Source organism: Lissotriton vulgaris, chromosome 4_1 (assembly GCF_964263255.1).
Source record: "Lissotriton vulgaris chromosome 4_1, aLisVul1.2, whole genome shotgun sequence".
NCBI classification, from domain to species: domain Eukaryota; kingdom Metazoa; phylum Chordata; class Amphibia; order Caudata; family Salamandridae; genus Lissotriton; species Lissotriton vulgaris.
In genome coordinates, this window is record NC_141691.1 from 1,174,021,782 (window position 1) to 1,174,037,221 (window position 15,440).

General features: G+C 47.6%; 1 protein-coding gene across 2 annotated transcripts in view; it reads left to right on the forward strand.

Moving 5' to 3' along the window:
- The window catches only part of PIGN (phosphatidylinositol glycan anchor biosynthesis class N), a 1,076,629-nt gene that overhangs the window by 861,128 nt on the left and 200,061 nt on the right, over nucleotides 1–15,440 (forward strand). For both annotated transcript variants that reach the window (XM_086965406.1, XM_086965407.1), the window contains exon 22: nucleotides 14,929–15,031. In XM_086965406.1, coding sequence (XP_086821532.1) covers nucleotides 14,929–15,031 — 103 coding nt within the window. The remainder of the gene's footprint in view (nucleotides 1–14,928; nucleotides 15,032–15,440) is intronic.

The following is a 15,440-nucleotide window of genomic DNA, read 5'->3' on the forward strand; positions in this document are numbered from 1 at the left end:
ACAGCACCATGATGGCTTCACTGAATACTAAGAAGTTTGATATCAAACTTCTCAGCACATTAAACCCGCACTGATGCTAGTGTAGGATTTAATGTAAAATGCACCAGAGGGCATCTTAGTGATACCCCCTGAAACCTAACCTGCAATCCACGTCTGGTCTGAGAGACTGCCTAGGCTGCCACACAGCTGACATGTTGCTGGACCCCTGGGTGGAGAGCCCCCGCTCTCCTGGGCCTGCAATAATGCACATCTGGGCGAGGTGCTAGGTCTCCTCCCCCTGGATGGACAGGGGAAGCTTCAAAGGCATGCCGCCTCTGTGAGCTTCTCCAGACCACTTGCTGTACTCAGCAACTGGCCCCCACCAGTTCTGACCCCCACTCTGGCGATAAGACTGGCGGGAAACTCTAGGTCAGGAAGGGGGGGTGCCAGCCTGTGCTAGCCCCACCCCCCAGGTGGGAGAGGCGAGGTGAAGCATGACCCCGGGCATTTGCCATCTTGAAGATGGGGAGCCCTGCCCAATCACAGCTAGGCTCCTACCCCCCTCTCACAGGAGAGAAGCAGATTAGGGGGTGTACCCACACCAGGAAAGGGACCTATTGGTCCCTGCCCTTGCCCTACCTGTAACACTCCTAAATTTAGTATTTAGCGGCACCCTAAACCTTCCTTCCTCAGATCCCGATTGCAACAACAAGAAGACCAAGAAACAAGAAGACCTGCCACGCAGCTGCTAACAAAAGGACGACACCCACTGACTTGGTCCCAGAACTCTACAGGCCTGTTGATCCTTGAACCTGCTCCTATGAACCTCCGGCGACTCCTGCGGACAGCAACCTCGACAACCCCGGAGGACCTGCCTGCCTTGAACCTTCCAAAAGACTGGGACTCCCATGAGCAGTGGTTCTGTTCCAACAGCAATACCCCTGGTGCCAGCCAGGGACCGGGAATCCAGCCCACTCTGCACCCGCCAAGCCCAACCTGCGCCTGAGTGACCCAAGACCACAAGGACGTCCCCCCAGCGACTGGGACCCGAAGTCCAGTGCCCAAAGACCCTCCTCGACGAACTAGATGACGCCTGCAGCCTCAGAACCGGGGACCCCTCCAACCGCGACAAGCTGAGGTTAAGATTTCCCGACACCTAAAGACACCCCTGCACCCGGCGCTCCACGCCCCCTGTGCCTTCCTTTGGGGTGCCTACCTCTTCTCCAACCTCCCAACTTACCTCTCAAAGTGGTGGTCGCACATGAAGAATCTCCGTCCCCGAGCCTGCAGCCTTTGTTCACTTTTTAACTTTCCCATTGGATAACATTGAGCGCCCGATCGCTCAAAGGCACCCTGCACCCAGCCGCCCGAGTGCCGCTGGAAGTGCAACTACTACCCTACTCTACTTCTCCACTTAATCTGAGTAAGTGACCAGGAGCTCAGCTCCCACAGCTGCGTGGCCTGCTTGCTTGCAGCCACCAACCACAGGCCCCTACCCTCCATTGGATTACAATGGGCCTACTCTCTCTGCACCCGGCTGCCCCTGTGTCGCTTAGGTGTAACAACTGTACCTTTCCGACCCTGGGAGACCCCTAAGTCTATGCCCAGAACCTTAACTCTGCCAGTCCAATACTTACCTAAAAGCAGATTACTCACTTTCCATCCATAGGTTAACATTGCCTGGTTTTCATTTGAAATTTCTTCTAAGTGTGGATTTTTGAGCCTTTACAATATTCACTTAAAATCAGCCGAATAACGAATTCCTAAATACTCACCTGTGATCATGAGAGAAGCCAGTGCTGCACCTTTTAGCCCAGTATGAACCGCAAAAGTAATCTTAACTGTACTTACCAGTAACTTGAATTTTCTTCCATAGGAAACCATTGACTGTTTTTCTCTGAAATTTCTTCAAAGTGCTGATTTTTGCAAACTAGAAATATTCCTTAAAAATTGTACCAACTACTGAGACGTAAATACTCACCTGTCTTATGTAGAGGTCCCAGTGCTGAACCTAGGAATTCTGGGACTTGAATTTCCTTCCGTAGGATAACATTGCTAGTTTTTCACTGAAAAGTTTCGAAGTGTCAACTTTGAAAATACCTTTATATTCTTTAAAAATCACAACTGTAACCAAAACGCTTTTAATTAACTGTTTACAGCTTAGGTCCCGGGGCTGAATCCAGGATCCAGTCCTGTGGTTAGAAAAGTAATCCTTAAAGTAATCAACTGCATTTATGTAGAAAAATCCATTGAGCTCAATGTTAAATTGTGTTTAGAATTGTGTTGCCTATTGCAAACACTTTAACTATTGTGCTTACAAAGTTTATTGCCTTTCTGCAAAGTAACTACCTGAAGTCACTCATATTGAGAAAAGTATATTTTGACACCTGTTGGTTCTAAAATAAAACAACTATATCTTTTGATATAAAAACCTAGAGTTCAGTTCTTGAGTGTGTGAAACCTTTTGCTGACTGCATGTGTACAACAAATGCTTTACACTGTCCTCCCTATAACTGCCTTACTGCTCGACCAAGCTACCACTTTAGAGCTTAAGGTCAGATCTGACTTTAACCTCTGTTATACCTCTGGAGATTGGGGACTCTATACACAATGTACCTTACTTTGGTCCAGTATATATAGAGCCACTTTCTTACACTGGTGGATCAGCGGTGGGATACAAACTTGCTTTTGTTGGACTACTTGGTTACCATCTGAGCACACGACAGAACTCATAAGTTGCCTTTAGAATTCTGAAATAGGTTTTTCCAAAATACTGAAAGTCTTGTTAGGGCCTTGCTTAAGTCCCTTTAGAATTTTAGAACAATAAAAATCACTATATTCAAGGGTAGAGGGTTAGAACTGTCAGGTTAGAATGTCTCAACAGAACCCAGCTATTAGTGAAGATAACACCAGGGACCTGGTTGAGGAGCTTGACCTCACACCTTACTCACACTTGTCTTTCAAGGAAATGTGGTCCTTATGCAAAATTAAAAACATAACAATGGGCTTGCATCCAACCAAACAAGGGCTACAGGAGCAAAAGCCTCCCCTCTGAACAGAGTGATGACCAGTCAGAAGGGGGAGAGGTGTCAGAGGAGGAGGAAAATCTCCCCCCCCGTCATCTCTAGGGAGGAGAGAACCTCCATACCCTTTACTCCAAGAATCAATCTTTGGGATCCTAGGCCTCACACAGGTGGGACAGGTCCCAGAGAAAACATTGGGAATATCCCCAGTGAAGAGGACAGCTTTCTAGCAAAACTGGCCAAAAGAATAGATCTAGAGTCCAGACTCCTGGCTCTAGAGAAAGAAAGGAACGAGTTGGGTTTAGCACCCATCAATGGTGGCAGCAATAATACCAATAAGGATAGAGAAGATAATTCTGATCCTAAAATCCCCAAAGGGATTGTCCCTAATTTTGAGGAAGGTGATGACATCACCAAGTGGTTCACAGCCTTTGGGCCAGATGTAGGTAACTCATTTTTACCGATTCTAAAATACCGATTTTTACCGAAGCGGTATTTTAGAAAAGGGAAATGAGATGGAGGTAAAAAATCGGTAAAAAATACTGATTCGGTAAAATTCGGAAACCCCGACCCGGTATTTACCGAATCGGTATTTACCGATACGGCAAATACCGAATCGGAAATTCACATGCAATCCTATGGGCCCGGATGCCCATAGGAATGAATTGAATTTACCGAATCGGTATTTACCGAATCGGTAAATACTGAGTCGGGGATACAAAATATTAGGCAGTTGAAGTATCAACCAATCACGTGCCTCCACCCCGCCCCTCAGCCAACCAACAGAGCAATCCACCAATCCTGTACATCCACCCCACCCCACAACCAGGAAGTGGCCACACCCATGCAGGTGCAGAGTACCTGATCACACAGGAGAGCAGTTACACAGAGACAGGCTGTTGTGAAGCTGAGCTCTGCAGTACAAACAAATGGATCCCCAAGACTCCCAGAGGGAAGGTGTAGAGAGGAAGAGGAAGATGAAGTTCAGCACTGGTGAACTTCAGGTGCTGGTGGAGGAGGTTGTCAAGCACTACCCAAAATCTTTGGAAAGCAGTCCCTGCAGGTACCAGAGGCTGTCAAGAAGAACACCTGGCTGGGGATCCAGACCAAAGTAAACGCAATAGGAGTGACAACCAGGGAAGTGGACGATCTCAAGAAGAGATGGTATGATCTAAGGATCATAACCAAGAAGAAATTGGCTGCAAGAAGTAAGGAGGCCAATGCTACAGGTGGAGGGAAGAACAGGGCACCTGCTCGCACGGATCTGGAAGAGCTTGTGGAGTCCACACTGGAGCCAGAGTACGTTGTGGGGATTGGTGATGCAGACAGCTCAGCCCGAACTGCATCAAAGAAAGGTAAGGGACATGTCCATCATCCCTCACCCCTTGCCTGTGTCCCTCCCCCAATGTGGCTGTGTGTTGAGGAAATCCAGTACAGACTTCAGTATTCACCTGCAATGCATTATGGGAGTGGTAGTCATAAGAATAGCCATCAGAGCTGTCAACATGAAATAATGTCAGGCATGCCACACAATACAATTAGAGACATGGGAGGAGCAGGAAATAGTGATATTATAATGTGATTTAATAGTGAATTACACTGTGAAAGCACCACTAAGACACTGTTTAAATCTGTCCACAGGAGAGACATCAAGCAAGTCAATGCAGGAGAGGGACGGGCACACCTCCCAAGGTATAGGAGTGAGCAAGAAGGCAGGGATGCAGGGCCCAGAACTGCAACACCTACAGCACCCTGCACACAAGCAGCTGCTACACCAGAGGCAGACACCATGCAACTTGAAGCATCTCCTGTGCTCCTTGACTCACCACAACATGAGTCACAACAACTTGACACACCAGCAGACACAGAGGTATCATACATCTGCAGGCCCAGGAGGCATGACGTTCCCCCGCTAAGGATCCTACAAACATCCTCCGATGAGGAAAGGGAGGGTGAGGAGTCAATAGAGTCAATGGCAGGAAATGCACCAGGTCTTACATTCACTCCTGTCAGCCAATCCGGAGGAACAAGACGTCGTAGGGTCCGGGAGGCAAGCGTGAGTGGCCGTGATGAGGGTGTCTTCCGTGTCCTTGAGACCACAATGGTCAAGGTGTAGCGCCTGCAGGCAAAAGCTATTAGTGCAGTGCACAGACAAATGCGCCATTTGAACACAAATTTTGATAACATGAACAAGGGAATTACATCAATGGCAGACAGCATGAGGGACATGGCCGATGGAGTCAGGGACATGTCACAATGTGCGATGTCCCTCTGTGAGGAACTACATGAGGACCGTGCACAAAGGCGTAGGGAGAGCCATTGCATGCAACAGCAGACAAGGGGCATGCACCGTCTTGCAACTGCAGCTTCACTGCTGTGTCGCCGTTCAGTTGCGATGCAGGAGGGGCTGGTGCACTGCTGTACTGATCTCAGGAGGGGGATGGGGAGAGTCACTACAGCAATGGAAGTGCTGCTGACAAACCAGTCAGCCACCACAGGGGCAGAAGGTGTAGGGGACACAGATACCACTAGTAGCAGGAGCAGCACCCTGTCCCTGAAATACGGAGGAGCAGCAGACGCCAGAGTGCCGGCGCTGGCACAGCAGACTTGGAACTAAGCCAACCTCATGCATCACGCAGTGCTGTTCATGGCCGCAAGCAGTGAGTCTGCCAAATTCAGTTGGACATGTGAGGGTGAGGTAACCCCCGTCCACCCAGTAGTGCTAGGCACACTAGTATGTTACAATTGTGTCTTCAGACATTTAACATAGTGCCAAATAAACAACGTGCATTGCAGTACAACAGGTGCTTTGTCTCTATACTTACTCAAAAGTAGTTGTGTGTGATCTCTGCCCATCTCTGTCTTCTGTCTGTGGGTGTTGCTACTCCCACTGTGTTGGCTGCTGGTAGTGCCTGCTCATCGTCATGGTCTTCATAGTCCTCCAATTCCACCTCTGTGCCCTTCTTAGTTGCGAGGTTGTGCAACATTGCACAGGTTGCAATGATCTTACAGCATGTTACTGGTGAGTACTGCCGTGCCCCCCCCCACTTTTGTGGAGGCAGCGGAACAGGCTCTTCAGGAGCCCAAAGGTGCGCTCCACGATGTTCCGGGTGGATTTATGTGCCACATTGTATCGTCTCTGGCTGGGGGTTGTGGGGTTGAGGTAGGGTGTCAGGACGAAGGAACGGAGTGCATATGCACTATCCCCTAATGTGAAAGAAACCGATAGGAAAATCCGTATTCAGCTTATGAATTAAAGTATTCACGGTTTGCTTCAGAAGCGTGGGGATTGACAAACGCCTTGGTTTTAGGTATCTGGATATTACCGGCGGCGTTTCTGGTTGTAGCGTGTGAAGGTGGTCTTCTGTTCCAAACGTGCTTCAGGGATAAAATGATTGCGTTTGTCAATCCCCACGCTTCTGAAGCAAACCGTGAATACTTTAATTCATAAGCTGAATACGGATTTTCCTATCGGTTTGTGATTTATGACAAGCAGCTAAATAGAATCTTCAGAAGCGCCCCAAACAACTGCCATTTAAGAACTTGATGCTAATGAATTGCACTATTAGGTGCAATTTCCAAAATATGAAGTCCCTTCTCTGACTGGTCTTATTCCGTGAAGGCGACGCATTATCGCCTTAAATATCAGATTTATCCATCCATTCTGCTTCAATTTAAAAAGTGGAATATACATCATCATTAGCTTTGCATAAGAAACAATCATTGGTCAGATTAGATTTCTGTCACCAATACCAACTGAATCCTCTAATCTTCCAAAGACCTGAATGAAATATATAAAAATTCGGTTCCTCAGGCTGTTCCTATCTAAAGTTGTCCTCTGTCTTGAGAAAGGCGCTGGCCGCCCAAACGCGTCGACACACAACTTGATACACCACTCCCCCATTTTTTCATTGTAAAAGGAACTGATTATGTGTTTTTTACTGTGATTTATATTTCTGAAATATAATTTTAATGTGTCATTTGATATATGTATTTTTAAATTGTTTTATTTAATAATAAATTTGTTCAGCACAAAAACGTAATCTTTTGGAAACTGTCCTTCTTAAGTCTCTTGTCCTGTTACCACTGTGTAGGCAATTTAAGACCTCCGCCTAGGCTGTTCTTTACATTCGGTATTAGGCTACCTACATCTGGCCCTATGAGAGGGCTTGTGTAATAAGGAGAGTAGAGAAACCTTTTTGGGGGGCACTCCTGTGGGAACTGTTCTCTGGTAACTGCAGACGGGCTTCTAACTCTTTCTAGGCCATATGCAGGGTCATATGACCTCATGAAGAAGACTCTGATGGAGGGATTTGGGCTCACTAATGAGGAGTACAGGATTAGATTCAGGGGGGCTCACCAAACCCAGACCCAGTCATGGATTGACTTCGTAGACTACTCAGTAAAGACACTTGATGGTTGGTTAGCTGGACATAATGTGCATGATTTCACTGGACTTTACAATCTGTTCATGAAGGAACACATATTAGGTAACTGCACAAATGAAAAGCTGCATCAACATTTGGTAGACCTAGGTCTAATTTCTCCCCAAGAATTGGGAAAGAAGGCAGACCATTGGGTCAAGACTAAGGTGACAAGGACAACCACTGAGGGTGACCAAAATAAGGTGGTCACAAAACCTCCCCATGGGAAAGGTGGTGAGAATCCCCAAGATAAAAAGTCTGAGTCTTCCAAAGGGCCCCAAAAACCTGTACAGGTGGGTGGGTCCCAAACTACTCCCTATGTGCCTCAGCCCTGTAGGGGGAAGAACGTTGATCCCTCCAAGGCCTTTTGTAACAACTGTAAAAAGGTGGGACATTTAACCGTAGACAAAAATTGCCCTCACAACAAAGCCCCTAAGGCACCCAGTACAGCTACTCCTGGGGCAGCAAGTCTACAATCGGGATCAAAGGAGTGCCCAGAGCAAATCTGGGAGTACACTCAAGCAAGTCTAGTCTCCTTAGGGGAAGTGGAGCTTGCCAATGTAGCTGTGTGGCCACCCAAATTGAAAAAGTATTTACAGTACCCCTACATTAATGGAACTAGGATAGAAGCCCTGAGGGATACAGGTGCCAGTGTCATTATGGTGAGAAATACACTGGTTTCCCCAGAGCAATACCTGATTGGGAAAACTCACCTAGTCACCAATGCTGACAGTGTTACCACTATTCATCCTATGGCTATGGTGACATTAAGCTGGGGGGTTAATGACCTGAAACAGGTAGTGGTCTCTCAGACGGTCTGCTTGGAAATTACCTAGAAACCCCATCCTGGGCTGAGGTTGAGCAAGTAACCCATGCAGCCATGCTGGGTATCCCTGAATTGGTGTGTGTGCAAACAAGAGCACGGAACAAAAAGAAGGGTGAACAAGTAGGGTTGAAGCCTGAAAGTATGGTCCAACCAACCAAGAGAAAAAGCAAGAAGACTGGGGGATCAGCTTCTACACAGCAAATCTCTCAGGACCCCCTCCTCAGGGAGAGGACTTGGAAACCCTAGAGGGAACAGAGCCCAAGGAGCTTGAGCCTTACCAGGTTGATCTCCTGGGCCCAGGGGGACCCACTAGGCAAGAGCTGTGCCAGGGTTAGCAAGACTGTCCCACTCTTGAAAGCCTGAGGCAGCAATCTGTTTCACAAGATCAGGGTGATGTCAGTGATTCCCACAGATGTCAGTGATTCCCACAGAGCTTATTGGGAAGAGGATTACTGTATGCTGAGGCAAGAAACCCCACTCCTGGAGCCACCAGGAGAGTGGTAGTGCCACAGAAGTACAGGGACTTCCTTCTAACATTGGCTCATGGCATCCCCCTAGCTGGGCATCTGGGGCAAAACAAACTTGGGTAAAGGCTAGTCAGTCACTTCTACTGGCCCCATACGCATCAAAAGGTGAAGGAGTTTGTGAGCTCCTGTGTTACCTGTCAGGCCAGTGGCAGGAAGGTGGCCACCCAAAGGCCCTCCTGATACCACTGCCAGTGGTGGGAGTTCCCTTTGAAAGGGTAGGTGTGGACATTGTGGGTCCACTTGAACCTCCCACAGCCTCAGGGAACAAATTCATTCTAGTAGTAGTAGTAGATCCCGCTACTAGGTACCCTGAAGCAATGCCCCTTAGGGTTACTACATCCCCTGCAGTAGCCAAGGCCCTCCTGAGTGTCTTCAACAGGGTAGGGTTTCCTAAGGAGGTGGTTTCAGACAGAGGTTCCAACTTCATGTCTGCTTACCTGAAGCACATGTGGAAGGAGTGTGGTGTGCAGTACAAGTTTACTACCTCATACCATCCACAAACCAATGGCCTAGTTGAGAGATTCAACAAGACATTGAAAGGTATGATCACGGGACTCCCTGAAAAACTCAAAAGGAGATGGGATGTCCTGTTGCATGCCTGCTTTTCGCTTATAGGGAAGTGCCACAGAAGGGAGTAGGGTTTTCACCCTTTGAACTTCTGTTTGGTCATCCTGTAAGGGGACCACTTTGTCTTGGGAAGGAGGGTTGGGAGAGGCCTCTCCAAGAACCCAAGCAAGACATTGTGGACTATGTGCTTGTCCTAAGGTCCAGAATGGATGAGTATATGGAAAAGGCATCCAAAAATCTTGAGGCCAGCCAGGAGCTTCAGAAGCACTGGTATGACCAAAAAGCTGCACTGGTTGAATTTCAACCTGGGCAACAGGTGTAGGTTTTGGAGCCAGTGGCACCAAGGGCTCTCCAAGACAGATGGAGTGGCCCATACCCTATCCTGGAGAAAATGAGTAAGGTCACTTACCTATTGGACCTGGGCACAAGCAGAACACCTACAAGGGTTATCTATGTAAACCGCCTTAATCTCTACAATGACAGGACTGACATCACCATGCTGATGGTGAATGATGCGGAACAGGAAGTAGAGAGTGAACCTCTCCCTGATATCCTCTCTTGCAGCCCAAAAGATGGGTCAGTGGATAGAGTAGTCTTTTCAGACACCCTCTCTGCTCAACAACAGACTGACTGCAAGCACGTCTTGCAACAGTATGCTAGTCTCTTTACCCTGACCCCTGGTCTGACCAACTGGTGTACCCATGATGTGGACACTGGTGACAGTAACCCTGTCAAAAACAAGATCTATTGACAATCAGACCAAGTTAAGGAAACCATCAAAGCTGAAGTCAGCAAGATGCTGGAGTTAGGGGCCATTGAACCCTCTGAGAGCCCCTGGGCTAGCCCAGTGGTTCTGGTCCCCAAGCCTCTTCCACAGGGTGGGAAGAGAGATATGAGGTTCTGTGTGGACTATAGAGGGTTCAACTCTGTCACCAAGACAGATGCTCATCCCATTCCAAGGGCAGATGAGTTGATAGACAAGTTGGGGCAGCCACATTTTTCAGTACCTTTGACTTAACTGCAGGGTACTGGCAGATTGGCATGGGCCCAGGAGCAAAAGAGAAAACAGCATTCTCCACACCTGATCGGCACTATCACTTTACTGTAATGCCTTTTGGGGTAAAGATGTCCCTGCCACCTTCCAGAGGTTGGTGAATCAAGTCCTGACTGGGTTGGAGCCCTTTAGTGTAGCTTATCTTGATGATATTGCTGTCTTTAGCTCCACCTGGCAGGATCACCTGATCCACCTTGGGAAGGTTTTACAAGCCCTGCAATCTGCTGGAATACCTATCAAGGCATCCAAATGCCAGATAGGGCAGGGCACTGTGGTGTACTTGGGCCACCTTGTTGGTGGAGGCCAGGTACAACCCTTACAACCCAAGATCCAGAGTATCATGGACTGGGCAGCTCCAACAACCCACCTCCAAGTCAGGGCATTCCTTGGCTTGACTGGGTACTACATGAGGTTTGTGAAGGGATATGGGTCCATTGTGACTCCCCTCACAGAACTCACCTCCAAGAAGATGCCCAAGAAAGTAAACTGGACTGTTAGTTGCCAAAAGGCTTTTGACACCCTTAAAGAAGCAATGTGCTCAGCACCAATTCTAAAAGCACCAGATTATTCCAAGCAGTTTATAGTGCAGACTGATGCCTCTGAGCTAGGGATAGGAGTGGTCCTATCCCAGATCAATGAAGAAGGCCAAGATCAACCTGTTGCTTTTATGAGCAGGAGGCTACTCCCCCGAGAACAATGTTGGAGTGCCATTTAGAGGGAGCCCTTTGCTGTGGTTTGGTCCCTGAAGAAGTTGAGGCCCTACTTGTTTGGAACTTACTTCCTAGTTCAACCTGACCACAGACCTCTCAGATGGCTAATGCAAATGAAAGGGGAAAATCCAAAACTACTAAGATGGTCCATCTCCCTACAGGGAATGGACTTTGGAGTGGAACACCGACCAGGGACTGCCCAGGCCAATGCAGATGGACTTTCCAGGTTCTTCCACTTAGACAATGAAGACTCCCTAGGGCAAGGTTAGTCTCATCACCTTTCATTGGGTGGAGTGGGGGGGGTTGTGGGAGAAAGTGCCATCTTTCTTGCATAGGTATGCCCCCACTTTTTGCTGAATTGCTGATGTGCTTTGACTGAGTGTGCCCTGGGCTACTGCCAACCAGGTGTCCAGGGCCTGTGTTCCTTCCCTAAAACTGTGTTGAAACTAAAACCCAATTGGCATCTCTGGCCACCTGTCAGCCCCAAGTAAATGGTACCCTATGTACCCAGGGCATTGTGACCAGAGAAGACCCCTATGGGCTGCAGCACTTATTGTGCCACCCTTAGGGGCCCTGTGCCTGACACCCACATACAGCCGTTGCAGGCTGAGTGTCTATGTGCAGAACTAAACAAAGAGTCGACATGGCACACATCCCTGTGTGCCATGCCCACAATCTCACTGCCCTGGCATCCATAAGTCACCCCTCTAGCTGGGTGCCCTATGCCAGTGGTGTGGGCACAGGTGCATACTCCCTGTGCCCCTACAGTGCATAGGGCCATTCCTGGGCACTGTAAGTGCAGTGCTGCCATTAAGAGTATATGGTGCTGGGAGGTTGTCATTACGAACTTCACACCACCATGATGACTTCACTGAAGACTAAGAAGTTTGATATCAAACTTCTCAGCACATTAAACCTACACTGATGCCAGTGTAGGATTTAATGTAAAATGCACCAGAGGGCATCTTAGAGATGCCCCCTGAAACCTAACCTGCAATCCACGTCTGGTCTGAGAGGCTGTCTAGGCTGCCACACAATGGACATGTTGCTGAACGCCTGGGTGGAGAGCCCCCTGCTCTCCTGGGCCTGCAACAAAGCACATCCTGGGCGAGGTGCTAGGTCTCCACCCCCAGGATGGGCAGGGGGAAGCTTCAAAGGCTGCCGTTTTGTGAGCTTCTCCAAACCACTTGCTGTACTCAGCAACTGGCCCCCACCAGTTCTGACCCCCACTCTGACGGGTAACCCTAAATCGGGAAGGGGGGTGTGCCAGCCTGTGCCAACCTCACCCCTCATGTGGGAGAGGTGAGGTGAAGCACAACCTCGGGCTCCGGCCATCTTGAAGTTGGGGAGCCCTGCCAAATCACAGCTAGGCTTCTGCCCCCCTCCCACAGGAGAGGAGCAGACTAGGGGTGTACCCACCCCAGGAAAGGGGCCTATTGGTCCCTGCCCTTGCCCTACCAGTAACGCCCCTAAATTTAGTATTTAGGGGCACCCTGAACCTTCCTTCCTCAGATCCTGATTGCAACAACAAGAACACCAAGAAACAAGAAGACCTGCTGCAAAGCTGCTAACATAACGATGACACCCACTGACTTGGCCCCAGAACTCTACAGGCCTGTTGATCCTTGAACCTGCTCCAGTGAACCTCCGGCGACTCCTGCGGACAGCAACCTCAACAACCCCGGAGGACATGCCTGTCTTGAACCTTCCAAAAGACTGGGACTCCGATGAGCAGTGGTTCTGCTCCAACAGCAATACCCCTGGTGCCAGCAAGGAACCGTGAATCCAGCTCACTCTGCACCCACCAAGCCCTGCCTGTGCCTGAGTGACCCAAGACCATGAGGACGTCCCCCCGGCGACTGGGACCCGAAGTCCAGTGCCCAAAGACCCGCCTCGATGACCCAGACGACCCCTGCAGCCTCAGAACCGGGGATCCCTCCAACCGCGACCAGCTGAGGGTAAGATTTCCCGACGCCAAAAGACACCCCTGCACCCGGCGCCCCACGCCCCCTGTGCCTTCCTAAGTGTCGATTTTTGCAAACTAGAAATATTCCTTAAAGATCGTACCAACTACTGAAACGTAAATACTTACCTGTCTTATGTAGAGGTCCCAGTGCTGAACCTAGGAGTCCAGTACTGGGTTACAAAAGTAACGAGAACCTACTTTACCTGTGACTTGAATTTCCTTCCGTAGGATAACATTGCTAGTTTTGCACTGAAAAGTTTCTAAGTGTCAAGCTTTGAAAATACCTTTATATTCTTTAAAAACCACAACTGTAACCAAAACGCTTTTACTTAACTGTTTACAGCTTAGGTCCCGGGACTGACTCCAGGATCCAGTCCTGTGGTTAGAAAAGTAATCCTTAAAGTAATCCACTGCATTTATGTAGAAAAACCCATTGAGCTCAATGTTAAATTGTGTTTCGAATTGTGTTGCCTATTGCAACCACTGTAACTATTGTGCTTACAAAGTTTATTGCCTTTTTGCAAAGTAACTACCTGAAGTCACTCATATTAAGAAAAGTATATTTTGATACCTGTTGGTTCTAAAATAAAATAACTATATCTTTTGATTTAAATACAATTGGCCTAGAGTTCAGTTCTTGAGTGTGTGAAACCTTTTGCTGACTGTGTACAACAAATGCTTTACACTGTCCTCTGATACTTCCTTACTGCTCGACCAAGCTACCACTTTAGAACCTACGGTCAGATCTGACTTTAACCTCTGTTATACCTCTGGAGTTTGGGGACTCTATACACACTGTACCTTACTTTGGTCCATTATATATAGAGCCACTTTCTTACAGGGATGGGGTCTCCGGGGCCACAGACCGCTCAAGGAGAGGGGATGCATTCCCCTCTCTTATTAAATAGATTGGGTCTCGGGGAGATGGGGTTCCCAGGCCTGCAAATGGCTCACATTCCTTCTCTCCAAATACTTAAATAAAAATGGCTAGCTGCATTTTTTCAATGTTCTTGCTGTGATCCTGCTGGAGTCCTGCGGGATCGCTGCAAAATAGTATTATTATTATTATTATTATTTTTTTGGACTTGGATGTGTCACTCTGTCCTCCCCTCCCATGGCCTATTGGTCAGGGTATCCTTACCCTACTCCCTAGTAATATTAATAGATATTTTTACTTCAGGACAGGGGACATTTTTCTTATGTTGCTCGCAGCCAATCAGAATGCTTGCTCCTGCAGGAGTCTAACTTGAGCGGAAGCGAGATGGCACACAGGAAAGAAAGCTCGCTGGGCAAGTCTAAATGCTCTGTTTTAATAGGTGCTCCAGTTGTACTCTCGTGGACCCAACCATCCAGCTATGCAAATATTTTTGTACCTTTTTTTTCAAAAACCACTGAATGGATTTACACCAAATCACAAAAGCAGTCAGTGGACCAAGATCTAGCTTTCTGCCAAACTTGCTGTGATATATAGGTGTACATAAATACCTCACCTGTGTGTTTAAGTCTCGTGTTCAATGGTACCTAAAAATAGTTTGCGCGGTACTTGTCTGCTTGGTAAAGACTATGGGCTAAGCGTGCTGCGTAGTAATGAAGCTATAGTCAATTTCTAAATACTTCCTACCATGTCTATTTACATAACTGCTTTAATACAAAGCGATTCCCAGGGAACGATAATACAATAGGCCCAGCTCAGGTTTGGGAAGTAAATTCCAGAGTAAGGTCTGTAATAGTATTTGGATGCAGAATAAACTAAGGCACTCGCTGCTTTCTGCCAGGGCAGATAGGGTTAGGGTTTGACATTTTTCATGATTTCTGTATTGATCTCTGATTTTCTCTTCCATTTCTGTTTCAGGCTCCTCCATGGTGGTTCCTCTCCTTAGCCCCACACTGCTTTTCCAGCGACTTCTCAGCATTGCTCTTTCCTTGATGTCATCCTACCTCCTTCTCAGCACAGGGTAATTTTTCATGTACTTGTTATGTGCACTTGCCTCCTCTCATTTTCTCCTGGGAAGTACAGTCAAGAAATGCAAGATTACAGTACCCTGAAAATGTGCATAAAAACATTCAATAAGGAACCAGTACACCACCTACAAATTACAAGGTTCCTATGCTATACCGTTTTGGGTTCATTAGTACATTGCTTCTGAAATTGATGTTTACATTGACGCACGAAATTTGCTCCATGTAGTAAAATAAATAATTATTTATATTTAAGACACACCTTTACTCTAGGTTTTATAGTGAAAGTGTAAATTAGTTTAAAAGAATTTGGTCACATTCATGATATATGGTTTACATTGAAATAATATATCCTGATCTTGCATTAAATACAAAATATTCAGTATAGACTTCGAATTCATTTAT